This window comes from Panthera leo, chromosome B3 (genome assembly GCF_018350215.1).
Source record: "Panthera leo isolate Ple1 chromosome B3, P.leo_Ple1_pat1.1, whole genome shotgun sequence".
Lineage (NCBI taxonomy): Eukaryota > Metazoa > Chordata > Mammalia > Carnivora > Felidae > Panthera > Panthera leo.
Genome location: NC_056684.1, coordinates 97,182,758 through 97,197,266, shown reverse-complemented (window position 1 = coordinate 97,197,266; position 14,509 = coordinate 97,182,758). Strand labels below are relative to the sequence as shown.

Genomic DNA, 14,509 nt, shown 5'->3' with positions numbered 1-14,509 from the left:
TAAACAGGCTCCGAGAGGGTTTCTTTAATTTAAACTAAGATAGGTAAAAAAAAAAAAAAAAAAAAAGGAGAAAAAAAGACATTTTCTAAGAGAAAGTGGGCAAACAAGAAAGGTTTAGAATACAAAATAGCACGTATATGAGTCTCAAGAAAAAGACTCAGGGCAATTAAACCTTAAAAAGGGATTTGGAGTAAGGGAAAATGGCAAAATAATAACATTCAGAGCAGAATACTGAAGACTACAAAGTCAGGAAGAAAAGGAATATCAAAAGAGGGCAATATATTTTGGATGAAAGGAAGGAAATAAGGAAGTAAATTTTTATAACCTATAATTAAGACCACTTATCAGATATTTTGATTTACTGAGCATATTTTTTGAGTGCCTACTATGTGCAAGGCATAGTGTTAGGTGTTCATTAAATATAGAATCTAAGGAGCAAGATAAATTTAGTCAAAATGACAACTCAGAATCCAAATAATCTCTAAAGAAGCAGATAACATCAACAGAATAGTACATTCTGACATTTATGATGAAAAGAGAAATAAGAATAGAGAAATCTTACTTATTTTAAGTGTAAAAATTTAGGGATTAAAACAAATTCTTACATAAATCCACCATAATTTATTAGTCTGTAAAATAATTCAAAAATAACTAGTTTTAAAAGATAGCAGTTTAAGAATTTCTAAGACTGTATGATGAGTAAATTATTAACATGTTAAAAAGAGTTGGTTAGTTTTCTCATTGGCTTGTTAAATTAAAAAAAAAAAAAGTATCTTGACTACCAAGTATCTGACCCCTGCCACCACCTTTCTCTCTCTCCCCTTCCTCCCCCTACCTCACACACACACACACTCACATGCACAAAGAAGAAAACCATTGTATTAATTCCAAGGAAACTTTCACTCATGTCTGGCTGTGGAAGCCCTATTAGATGGATAAGTAAACAAATAATTGTAAGGAGTGTGGTAACTGTATGATCCTAAGATTTAATGGCATCAGGGTCCAGTAGCCTCATGTATGCACCTTTATAACAGAAATAGTATGAAAATAGATTGTCACTATTCTCCTTAAGTCCCTCAATGCTTCCCCACTGCTCCCAGGATTATCTAAAATTTCTATGATTCTGCATTATATGGCACATGCTATCCCTCCAAAGGTTATCTTGCCTTTTACTCACTATGCTCTAGTCTTCTTTCAGTTCCTAAATCTCTGCAAATTCCTTGCTTCAACAGGGCCTTCATCTGTGCTCATCTTTCTTCTTGGAATGCTCTTCCGGAATTTGCCTGGATAACTGCTCATTCTTTGGAAATCAGTTTAAATGTTGCTTCTCTAATCTCCCAGAATAAGGTTACGGGATTAAGGTCCCAATTAATTGCTCTCCTGCAGTACTGTACTTCACTTCCAAGTCCTTTGTATCACACCCACCCACCACTACCACTAACCTATAAGCTTCATGAGTGTGAGCGCATGGGCCATGTTTATCTTGTTATAATTCTGTTCTGAGAGTGGAGCACAGTACCTCGCACATAAAAGGCAAATGTAATGTTTGTTGATTGAGGAGTGAATGGATAAGTGAATAATACTTGTTAAACTGACTACAGACTCACCTTAGCCTGATTGAAAAAAAAAATCTCTTTGAGGGCACCTGGGTGGCTCAATTAGTTAAATGTCCGATTCTTGATTCCGGTTTAGGGCATGTTCTCACAGTTCATGAGTGGAGCCCTGCACTGCCAGTACAGAACCTGTGTGGGAATATCTCTCTCTCCCCCTCTCTCTCCCCCTCCCTTGCTCACACTCTTTCTCTCTCAAAAAATAAGTAAACCTAAAAATATATCCCTTTCACTAATCTTTAAATGGGGTGGTGCAAAAACACAAACGAATCACAGAAGTGAAAAATTTGGACTTAGTTCCCTCTCATTTTCTCAGAGATTTCATTCCTAAATTATCCCCTCTTTTCTACATCATTAAGTTTTCCTTCTCTACCAGATCATTCCTATTGATGTCCAAACATGCCTTGATATCCCTCATCTTTAAAAACAAACAAACTCTCCCTTAACCCCATCTCCTATTTCTTGACTCCCTCCACAATAAAACTTCCATGTTAACTACAGTGAATGTCCCTCCTGTTTCACCTCACATTCTCTCATCAATCCAAATTAATCTGGCTTCTGAGCCCATCTTTTCACTAAAATTGCTCTGTGAAGATAACCCTAAAAAAGAGAATTTGTTAACTGATTTATCCAGAAATATGAACCAGAGAGATGGAATATATTTTTTTAAAAACAGACATGGAAAAAGAGAGAGAAGAACTAAGTCTAACCAGAATTTCATTAGCATGTAATAGAATAAGTAAGAGGCAATATTTGAAGAGACAAAGGCTGGGAATTTTACAAAATCGTTGAACATCATCAATCCTTGAGATCTAGGAAGTCCTAACAAGTTGCAAGCAGGATGAATAGAAATCCATACCATGATACATCACAGTAAAACTGCAGAATATCAAAGAAAAACATATTTTCTTAACAACAGCCAGATAAAAAACAAATCACCTTCAAACAAAATGGCAACTAATGACTGAATTCCCATTAACAACCAAGACTAAGTATTACCAATATGTTTAATGAAAGTACCTGTCAACCTAGAATTCTACACCCAGTGAAAATATATTTTAAGAGCCAAGGTAAAATAAAGAAATTTTCAGACAAACATAAGTTGAGACAGCTGGCCAATAACTGACCCTCATTTAAAGAAATTCTAGGGGCGCCTGGTTGGCTCAGTCAGTAGAGCATCCAACTTTTTTTTTAGTTTATTTATTTATTTTGAGAGAGAAAGAGAGAGAGAGAGAGAGAGAGAGAATAGGGGAGGGGCAGAGAGATTGGAAGAGAGAAAGAATCCCAAGCAGGCTCTGTAGAGCCAGATACAGGGCTCGAACTAATAAACCATGAGATCATGACCTAAGCCAGTCCGACGCTTAACTGACAGAGCCACTCAGGCGCCCAGAGCACCAGACTCTTTAAAAAAAATTTTTTTTGTTTAACGTTTATTTTTGAGACAGAGAGAGACAGAGCATGAACGGGGGAGGGTAAGAGAGAGGGAGACACAGAATCTGAAACAGGCTCCAGGCTCTGAGCTGTCAGCACAGAGCCCGACGCAGGGCTCGGACTCACGGACCGCGAAATCATGACCTGAGCCCAATCGGCGCTTAACCGACTGAGCCACCCAGGCGCCCCCAGAGCACCAGACTCTTAATCCCAGAGTAGTGAGTTCAAGCCCCACAGTAGGTGTGGAGCCTACTTAAAAAAAATAAAAGAAATTAAAAAAATTTTTTCTTAAGTTTGTTTATTTTGCAAGAGAGAGAGAGAGAGAGAGAGAGAACACAAGAAGGCTCAGAGAGAAGGAGAGAGAATCCCAAGCAGGCTCCACACCATCAGTGCAGAGCCCAATAAGGGGCTCGAACTCACAGACCATGAGATCATGACCTGAGCTGAAACCAAGAGTCAGATACTCAACTGACTGTGCCACCTAAGCACCCCAGGAAAAGAAATTCTAACAGCTATTTCAAGCAAAAGAAAAATGATATGCAATTAAAGATCTGAAATGTGATAAGAAATAGTATGATGAGATACTTGTAAATGTATGGGTAAATTTAAACCCACAAAAATGGGCTCAACTTTTTTTGATGCTTAAGGAGAGGGAAACAGGAAAGGACTACCTAGGGAAAAGGGTGACTGGACTTAAAACTTTCTCAAGTAACTGAACTCTTGGGGAAGAAGGAAAACTATTAACTTTGAACTTTGTGAAGTAGTCAATGTTGAAAGAGAGTAGTTCCTACATGGTTAGAAATAAATCATATAATTTCTACACAAGAAAAGACCAAAAAAAAAAAAAAAAGGAAAGAACGAAAAACTCCTTAAACAATCCTCAAAATGAAAAAGTTAAGAAGCAGGAGGAAAAGAGAGAGGAGGGGAAAATAAAACACATAAACACATTTGATGAAAATAGTATATCAGAATCACATTAAGTGAAAATAGGCTAAACTCTTCAGATAAAATATACAAAATGTTAGACTAGACAAAAACAAGATCCAGCTATTTTCAGGTTGTAAGACACACATCTAAAATATAAAGATATATACAAAGTTTCCATGAGAAGGTAGAAAAAGGTATGCCATGCAAATACTAACCAAAAGAAAATTGGTATAGATGTACTGAGAAAATACATTTTAAGGAAAGTAATATTACTACAGATAAAGAGGATCACTACAAAATAATAAAATGTTCAATTATCCAGAAAGATATAATAATTCTAAGTTCATATACATATAAAGAGGCAGCCTAAAATACATTAAAGTAAAAACTGACAGGATCACAGGGAGAAATTAACAAATCTATAGTCAGAGTATGAATTTTAAAGACCTGTTACAGTAACTGATGGAACAGGAAATAAAATAATCAAAAAAGATAAAGGAGCTTTGAACAACACAACCAGCAGACTGATAAAATAGACATAAATAAAGCACTTTACCTGATAATTAGAATATATATATATTTTTAAGACCTAATGGCATATTTATGAAAACTGGTCATATGCTAGTCTTTAAAGCAAGTCTCAACATATCTGAAAGGACTGGCAACAGATAGACATAGATAGACATAGATTACACTGTATGACACAATTAAGTTAGAAATTAATAACAGAAACCTAATTACAAAAATAGCACAGAAATTTAAAATATTTTCCCAAACAACTTATGGGTCAAATAAGAAATGATAGTGAAAAGTATAAAATATTAAGACTGTAAAATAACAAAACACTGCTTACCAAAAGGAGGAGGAGAGCTAAAGAGGTACTTACAAGAAAATATATAGTCTAACACACTTAAAGAATTTAAAAGTCTCAAAAAAAATGAATTAAGCATCCAACTTCAGAAGTTCAAGAAATTACAGCATAATAAACCCATAGAAAGTAGGAGGAAAGGGGCGCCTGGGGGGTTCCATCAGCTGAGCAACCAACTCTTGATTTCAGCTCAGGTCATGATCTCACATGTTTGTGGGATAGAGCCTCGCATCAGCTCTGCGTTGACAGCGTGGAGCCTGCTTGGATTCTGTCTCTCTCTCTGTCTGCCTCTCTCTCTCAGAATAAATAAACATTTAAAAAAGTAGGAGGCAATAAAAAGCAAACATTAATGAAATAAAAAAATACAACAGAGAAGATTAAGTAAACCAAAAGCTGGTGTTTCAGAAGGCTGGTAAACCTCTGGCAAAATTATTCAAAAAAGGAAAGAAAGGAAGGACATACTAAATAAATTTAGGATGAAAAAAGGGACATACCTATAGCTACTACAGAGATTAAATAGAGGGTATTATGAACAACTTTAGTTTATGCCATGAAATTTTTAAACCTAAAGGAAATGGATAGAGGTGGGAGGTGGGGTGAGGGAACCTTACCAAACTTGACATCAGAAAAAATGCAAAATCTTAACAATCCACAGCTTTAAAAAGATTGAATCAGAGATTTAAAACCTCCTCTACAAAGGTCCAGATGGCTTTACAGATGTGGTCTTCCAAACATTCAAAGAACAATTAATTCAATCTTACAAAAACCACTTCAGAATATAAAAGAAAGAACAATACTGAATCCATTTATAAACACAGATGTAAAAATGCCCCTCCCAAGAATTAGCAAACAGGATCCAGTAATGTATAAAACAGATAACCTATTTTACTAACTTGCATTTAACCTAGAAAATGCATCATTGGTTAATATTTATATAATAGTATAAATTATCCCATTAAGAGATTAAAGGAGAAAAAATATGATTGTCTCAGTCTGATGCAGAAAAATCACTCTCCAAAGTTCAACAGCCATTCACTGAAAATCAGATAGAAGAAAACCTCCTCAAGTTGAAAAAAGTTATCTACAAACAAATAAACAAAAACCAAAGCAAATATCAAACTTAATGGTTAATAGTCGAAAACTATCCTTCTAAGATCAGGAACAAGACCAAAAAAAAAGGCTTCTATTTAACATTGTACTTTGGATCAACCAGTGCAGTAAAGAAAAGAAAACAAATAAAAAGTAGGAGAGAAGAAACAAAAGTATTCAAAAACTGTATTTCAGAACACCAGCAACAATCAGGACATTTAGTTTGTAAAAAATTAGCAATAGAAATTAAAAAATATAAAGAAACTAAGAATACAACAAAAGATGTACAAGATTCCTATGAAGACACTGTAAAATTTTATCAAAAGACGTTTTTAAAAACCCTCCTAAATAGATATACTATATAATTGGAGGAGAATACTCAATTTCATAACATGTCTATCACCCTCGAAAGATCTGAAGATTTGAATACAGTGACAAAAAATCCCAACAGAAACTTTATTTGACAATCTGACTCTAAAGTTTATACAAACGAGGAAGCACTGTGGAAAAACAATTACACAGTTCATCTAAAAGCTAAATGTAGAATAACCATATGACCCAACATTGCAACTCCTACATACTCAAAAGAATTGGAAATAGGGGCTCAGATATTTGTGCCAATTTCACAGCAGTATTATTCACAATACACAAAAGATGGTAACAACCCCAGTACCCCATCACAGATGATGGATAAGCAAAATATGGTATTTACACACAATGTCATCTTGTTCAGCCATAAAAAGGAATGAGGTTCTGATTGACACTATGACATAGATGAACCTTGAAAACATTGTGGTAAGTAAAATAAACCAGACTCAAAAAGACAAACATTGTATGATTCCAATTACTTAGAATATCTGTAAAAAGGCAAATGCATAAAAAGATTAGAAGTTACCAGTGACTGAGGAAAGAACTAAGAGAGAGTTATTGCATAATGGGTATACAGTTTCCATTTGGAGAAACAGAGTTTGGGAACCAGATAGTGGTAACATTGTAGAACATTGTGATGTAATTAATGACACTGAATCATGCACTAAACTATGGCAAAAACGGCAAATTATAAGTTTTACATATTTTACTACAAAATAAAAATAGTAAAGAAAATTTATACAAAAGCACAAAAGGCTCTAAAAAAACACAAAATATTCTTGAAGAACAAGATAGAGTGGGGATTTAAATTTATATGTTAACATTTTCAAACTTCTACTAAAGCAGTTGCAATTTACACGGTGTGGTTGTCAAAATAAACAGACCAACTGAACCTAATAAAGGACCTGGAAACATATCATACACACATGAAACCTTCATGTTGACAGACTGAGTTTGCGTGTTCACAGGGAAAGGGACTATTTAATATATGACACAAAGACAATTGGTTATCCATATTGAAAAAATAATGAAATTGGATCCCTATTCTAAACCATTTAAACAAACAAAAAATTCAGATAACAAAAGATTTAAACATGGAAGGCAAAACTGAACGTTGTTTGGAAGATAACATAGGACATTTTATGATCTCCATATTGAGAAAGATTAAAGATGCAGAAAGCATAAAGCTTTAAGGAAAAGACTGAAATTACATTAAAATGAAGAAATGCTGTTGAACAAAAGACAATCATCAAGAAAGCACAAAGACAAGCTATAAACTGAGAAGATATATTCAATTCATACAGCCATATACTTAAAGAATTCCTATAAATCAGTTAGAAAAAAACAAATAATCCAACAGACAAATGAGCAAAAGACATGAACCAGCATTTTTACCGAAGAAGAAACACAAATAGTTCATAACTGTTCAAATGAAAAGGCATTTAACGTCATTAGTAATCACGGAAAAGCAAACAAAACCACAATGAAATATCACGTCACATTCACTGGATTGGGAAAATAAGGCCAGATAGTACTGAATGTTATTAAGGATGTGCAGCAAGGAGGAAGCTGGTGGGAGTGTAAATTGATACAAATATTTTGGGAGCAGTGACATTTCCAAGTAAATTTGGAGATGTGTATACCAAGTGACCCAGCAGTCCACCTCTTGGTATATGCCCTAGAGAGAGTGCATGTCCTTGTGCAGGTATAATAGGAGATGTGTTATAAGAATATTCCATGTAGCATTGCTTAACAATACCACAAAAAAAAGAAAGAAAAGAAAACCATTCAAACATTCAACATCAGAATAAATAAATTGCAGTAAATTCACACAACAGAATATTAGAGAGGACATATATCAAATGAATGAATCCAGGGATGATTTTCAAAATATTTAATAACCAGATAGCACAGAAACTGACAAATCAGAATGGACATCAGCTAAAAACAGGTATAGTCATGCAAGGGCACACTAGCTGAATAAAAGCAATGTGTGAATCTAAAAAACATGCATTACTAAAAGAATTAAGTCACAAAAGAAAACGTACGCTATGACTCCAAAACCAAATAATATATTGTTTAGAGACAGATGCATGTGTGGTAAGATCATAATGAAAAGAGTCATTAACAAGAAATCAAGATCCTGGTACCCTGTGGGGTGGAAGGAGCACTGTAATCAGTGAAAGACAAGCAGAAAGCTGCTAAGGTACTGGTTCCAGTTGATTTCTTAAGCTGGCAATTAAAGATGTTTACCTTTAAATGATACTTATTTTACACATTCTTTCTGTATATACATTTCAAACTTTAAAATTAAGAAAATAAAATTTTCAGAAATGAATAGTTACTCACAAAGTCATCAAAGAAGCTGGAGAACCAGCCTCTGATCCACACGAGTTAGGACAAGCTCTGAAAGCATGTCATAGGACAGGTCTCGTGAGCTAATTGCCGCTGTCACTGGAGAATGACACCACAACTTGTAGCACCACCTTTTATGCCAGGGACCTTGCTCTTCCTACAGATTCTATTGCTGGGTAAGAATCCTCTTCAGGTCCTCATTTTTGCATCTTACTACGTATTACTTAGTATTACTGTGAGTCCAAATCTAGCACAGATTCATCTAACTGGGTCCAAGCCACCTGCCCACAATCTAGCTGCAAGGGAGGCTGGAAGAGTACAGTACACGACACTCAGGTTCTTTTTATTGGTCACTTACCATAAGCTGTGCCCCTCCTAGATACTGGGGATACAACAGGGAACAAAATCTCAATCTTTATAGAATTTACATTCTATGGGCTAGGTAGAAGGTAGACAACTACAATAAATACCCCAAACAGACTCATTTGGTGGGTGATAGTACAATAAAAGAAGGAGGTTCAAATTTGGGGCATCTAAAAAGAACAAATGTCTTCCATGTGACATGGATGGCCTATGTGACCATATATGAATATGTAAAACAAAACTATTAGGTTAAAGAGAATATGCACTTAAGGCTTTTGATTCACATCACTACATTTCTCCTTAAAAAGGTTACACAGATTTGTATTCCCATTACCAGACTAATTCATTTCCCCATGCTCTTTTCAAAAATTCTTTTTAATATTTGCAAATAGGAGAAGAAAAATCTCATTGTTTTTTTCAGTTGGGTTTTTCTTATGACTCATATTGTATTTCTTCTTTTGTAAATTTCTTGTACATATTTATTGCTCATTTTTCTATGGAGATACTTTTACTTTTACAGATATTAATCTTTATTTTTGCCTAGATGTTGCAAATGTTTCCCCCAGTCTTTCATCTGCCTTCTCACTTTATGGTATTTAAAAAACAGTTTTAAATTTTTAAAAAGGTTTTATCTACCTATCTTTTCCTTCATAGTTTTACCCAATTCATTTTTATTTTTCCAACTCAAAATTTTAAAAGAGTCACTGTTTTTCTTCTGGCATGATATAGCTTAATTTTTCTACATTTAACTCTTCAATCCTAAGGCTCTACTATCACTTTCCTCTGGCTATCCCTAGACCATTTATTGAATGAGTAATTGCTTTTCCAGAATTAAAATGCTACCTTTTGAATGTTTGGTTTGCTTGGCTGTTTATGTAACTTCATTTCCATTCCATCATGCTATCTCATGTTGCATCAGGAGCACTGACTTAAGTATTGTAATATTGTGGTATGTTTTAATATCTGGCACTGTAAACCTCCCACCTTGCTTCTTTGAAAACATATTCTAAATTGAGTCTTCTTCCCTTTACGTCTATGTCCAAAACAGAAATATGTAGTTAAGCATACCTGTGCAGATATTTTCTATAAGGAAAAGTTTAGGGAAAAATGTATTAACATCAACTATGTTATGAAAATAAAACTGTTCATATGATTAAGCCCTAAGAAGAAAGCATACCAGCTACAAACATGCTAAAACACCGCGCTTTTCCTCCAAAATTTGGGGAAACTGCTCATAACTTTTCAATGTTCCCAGTAGCAGCACTAAAGATTACATGAAGTTCAGTAATACAGAAAGAATATGGAAGAAGAGGCAAAAGAATATTCTGGCATTGGGGCACCTAGGTGGCTCAGTTGGTTGAGCGTCTGTCTTCAGCTCAGGTCATGACCTCACAGTTTGGTTTGTGGGTTCAAGTTCCATAACAGTCTCTGCTGTCAACACAGAGCCCACTTTGGATCCTCTGTCCCCTCTCTTTCTGCCCCTCCCCCACTCATGCTCGTTCTCTCTCTCTCTCTAAAATAAACATTAAAAAAAAGAATATTCTGGCACCAATTAAAATTTGCCACTTACTTTTTTCAGCACTGCCACTCTCACCTCTAGAGAGAGGTAGAATTGTTTTCAGATGCAATGTCCTTAGAATATGTTGGATAATAATGAGTTAATCTAGACGGTTATCTGTAGACTATTCAGGTTTTAGGATGTATGTTCATGAATTTTAACATATTGTTTTTTGGTGATAAGGAAGAAAACTGGGGCACCTGTGTGGCTCAGTCGGCTAAGCATCTGACTTCGGCTCAGGTCATGATCTCATGGTTCCTAAGTTTGAGCCCCACATGGGACTCTGTGCTGTCAGTGTGGAGCCTGCTTGGGATTTTCTCTCTCCCTCTCTCTCTGCCCCTTTCCCACTTGTGCTCACTCTCTTTCTCTCAAAATAAATTTAAAGAAAAGAAAAAAAAATAAGGAAGAAAACTGTGATTAGAACATACAATCTGAAATTATTGGATTATTCTTAACTACTGACCACTGGATTACCTCCAGATTCCAAGGGGTCTCAGCTATCTTCTTTTCAGAAGGGTCTCAATAAAACACTTGTTGGAAGGATTCTACTTTTCCTCAAGATATGCTAGGTCTTCTTTTTTGCCTCCCACTCTCTTTCCTTCCACTCATGCCTTAGACATTCGTTAGCTGCTGATAATTCCTGGAATTTAAAAAGTACAGGCATACCTTGTTTTATTGCACTTTGCTTTACTGCGCTTCACAGATACTGTGTTGTTGTTGTTTTACATTTATTTTATTATTGAGAGACAGAGACAGAGCATGAACATGGGAGGGACAGAGAGAGGAGGAGACACAGAATCCAAAGCAGTTTCCAGGCTCTGAGCGATCAGCACAGAATTCGACGTGGGGCTCGAACTCACAAACCGCCACATCATGACCTGAGCCAAAGTCGGACGCCCAATCGACAGAGCCACCCAAGTCCCCCTTGACACTGTGGTTTTTTGTTTTTTTTTTTTACAAATTGAAGATTCAATCAAGACTTCACTGGAGGCAGTAACTGCAGATGTGGTGGAAATAGCAAGAGAACTAGAATTAGAAGTTGAGACTGAAGATGGGACTGAATTGCTGCAGTCTCATGATCAAACTTGAGCAGATGGAGGAGTTGTTTCTTATGCATGAGCAAAGAAAGTGGTTTCTTGGAGTGGAATCTACTGCTGGTGAGGCCTCTGTGAAGATGGTGGAAATGACAACAAAGGATTTAGAATATGACATTTTCTATTCTTGGTAAGGCAGCAGGAGGGTCTGAGTATTGACCCCAGTTGTGAAAGAAGTTCTACTGTGGGCAAAATGCTATCCAACAGCATCACATACCATAAAAAAATCATTAATGAAAGCAAGAGTCAATTGATGTTGCAAACTTCATCATCTTCTTTTTAAGAAATTGCCACAGCCACTCAACCTTCAGCAACCACCACCCTGATCAGTCAGCAACCATCAACATCAAGGCAAGACCCTCTACCAGCAAAAAGATTAGGACCTGCTGAAAGCTCAGATGATAATTAGCACTTTTTTGCAATCAAGTATTTTTAAATTAGGGTATGTACATTTTTTAGACATAATGCCATTGCACACATAAGAGACCACAATATAGCATACACATAACTTTTATATACACTGGGAAACCAAAAAATTCATTTGACGTGCTTTATTGTGGTGGTCTGGAACCAAACCTGCAATATCCAAGGTATGCCTGTAGCAAACTCTTTCTAAATCTGCATGGCACTTTTCAGAGTGGTTCTTAACAGCATCGTATCATTGAATCAGTAAGTAGTAGAAAACAAAGTGATTCTATTCACTGATTGCCACCTGAACACCTGGAATCTAATTAATTACATAATTTTCAAGATTAAAATGAGATAAAAATATTCAGACATTTCATTTATAGGCCCAAAATAAATGTATACTGTCACCAGATACGAGATATTGCAGTTACTATGTTAAATTAGATTTTTTTCACTTAACTTTTACAATAGTAAGAATCAATATAGCAGATGAAGTTTGACACCTCTACATCTTCAAGTGGCAGAGCTAAAAAAACAATCAAAATATTTCTTCTACATAAAACCATCAATGGATCTAGGCTCCTTTTTCATAAAGAACAAATGGTGTAAAGATTAGACATGAAGAAAACATAGTCATCTAGTTTACCTTAGTTTATCACAGAAAAAATAGCCTTTGGAAATCCAATATACCTAGGCTGGAATCTCCTACCCTTGAGGTCAAATGGCCATCATTCATTCCCATTGACTCATCATCCTTACTTTTAACGGGGTTATTACTTACCTTACAAGGCACAGTAAAGATTATATAAGATTAGGAATATGAAAGTTCCTAGCACATGCCAGGTATAGTAGGCACTCAAAGGTCAGTTCTAATTTTCCCGTCCTGATACTGCACCAAATTAAAAATAAACACACAAACAAAACAACAAAAACCAACTTGGATCTGAGAATCATTTAACATAGATAGTATGTACTTTATTTCAGTGAGTGAGTCAGTAATGTTACATCTGTCATATAATAGTATCGAGACAGTCAGAAAATGTGGGTTCTACTTGCAAAAGAACTTCCAGATGGCTCGCTTTAAAAAGACAAAAAACGAAAAACTGTAAACTGATGGGGTTGGCGTATACTCCTGAACTGTTTTCTGGCTTTAGAATCTTTGCTTCTATAATCTTATGATTATAGAAACAAAACAAATACACACATTCAAACCTCCATCGTAATAAGCGTATTTAAGCAATTTTTACTAAATTGTTGCTAATACGAGTCTATTCTGAGACTCAAAAACAACTTCGTAATTACCCACCGATAAAGGAATGCCACTGAAAATCGCTTAGAAATAGTCAAATGCTTCAGTGCTTTCAATACTCCGAATAGCAACCTTGCAATAAGGAAATATTTACAAAACAATACAGCGCGGCGTCCTCGTGGTGCCTTTAAGTCTGCGCAAGCATTTAAAGATAATTAATCGCGCAGAGACTTAGTGCCGGTCAGCCCGGGGGTTACCGGACAGCTGCGGGGGGTCGGGGGGGAGGGTGGGGAGCGGACAGTGGGAAGAGCCCCAGAACGCGGGTTTGAAGGCTTTCAAAGTGGAAGCAACGGCGGGGCGGCGTCAAGCCCTGGCGCGGCTGGGAGAGCGGCCGACGGCGGAGGGGCGGGCGGACGGGCGAGGGGGTCGCCGGACGCGCCGGACCCGGGCCGCGGACCGACCCCCGTCTCGGGGCCGGTGTGGGCGGGCGCTCGGCGTCCGCTCGGGCCCAGAGGCCGGGCGGGCTCCCAGCGCGAGTCCGCCCCGTCCCGCCTCTTCCCCTTACCACGTAGCCCCCCCACACGTAGAGGAAGTTTCCGTCCACCACGGCGCAGTGGCCGCTGCGCTCCTCCGCCACGCAGAACGGCTGCGAGTCCGCCATCCGCGCCGTCGCCCGGTCCAGCCGCTGGGCGCGCCTCGGCCCCTGCCCACGGAGCGGCCTCTCCTCCCGCCGGGCTCTTCCACGCACGAACGGAACGCGTCGAGGGCCGAGATTGGTGGGAAGGCGGAACGAGTGCGTCTGCGCCGTCCCGCAGCCCGCCCGGGAAGCCTGGCCCGGGGTGGCGTCGCCCGTTAGGGATGCTCTAGGCTGAGCTCTGAGGGAGGTGCCCGTGGCTTCGGAACCCTGCCACCTGCTGATTTCTTCCCACTCGGGATCGCGTGATTTTGGCAGTACAACCTAACTCTGTCTCTTATTAGCTGGATAAATAGGCTTCTGGTCTATTGATGCTGCTGTGACATAAATCAGTATATTAATTAATGCTTCGTGTGGGTTTCCTTTTCCACTCAACTTCCAGCAAGGATGGTTATCCATAAGAATGGGGGGGGGGGTGTAATATATTTTTTTTAATTAGGGATTTTCTGAAACGTATTCTAGCAAACTGCCGCCTGGGGTCCAAAGTAAATCTG

The 14,509-nt window shown here is 37.5% G+C and overlaps 1 protein-coding gene across 2 annotated transcripts in view; it reads right to left on the bottom strand.

The window, feature by feature from the left end:
• KLHDC1 (kelch domain containing 1) overlaps positions 1–14,299 on the bottom strand; it is a 54,646-nt gene extending 40,347 nt beyond the window's left edge. The window contains exons 1-2 of one of the 2 annotated variants that reach the window (XM_042943110.1): positions 13,887–13,942; positions 11,045–11,210 (exon numbers count right to left, since the gene is read on the bottom strand). Coding sequence is in view for 1 of the 2 variants with exons in the window: in XM_042943108.1 (XP_042799042.1) it covers positions 13,887–13,982 (96 nt within the window). In the remaining variant the exon portion in view is untranslated. Of the gene's footprint in view, positions 1–11,044; positions 11,211–13,886 lie in introns of both variants that reach the window. The other variant, XM_042943108.1, reaches the window with a different exon arrangement.
• Between the last annotated feature and the right edge of the window lie 210 nt (positions 14,300–14,509).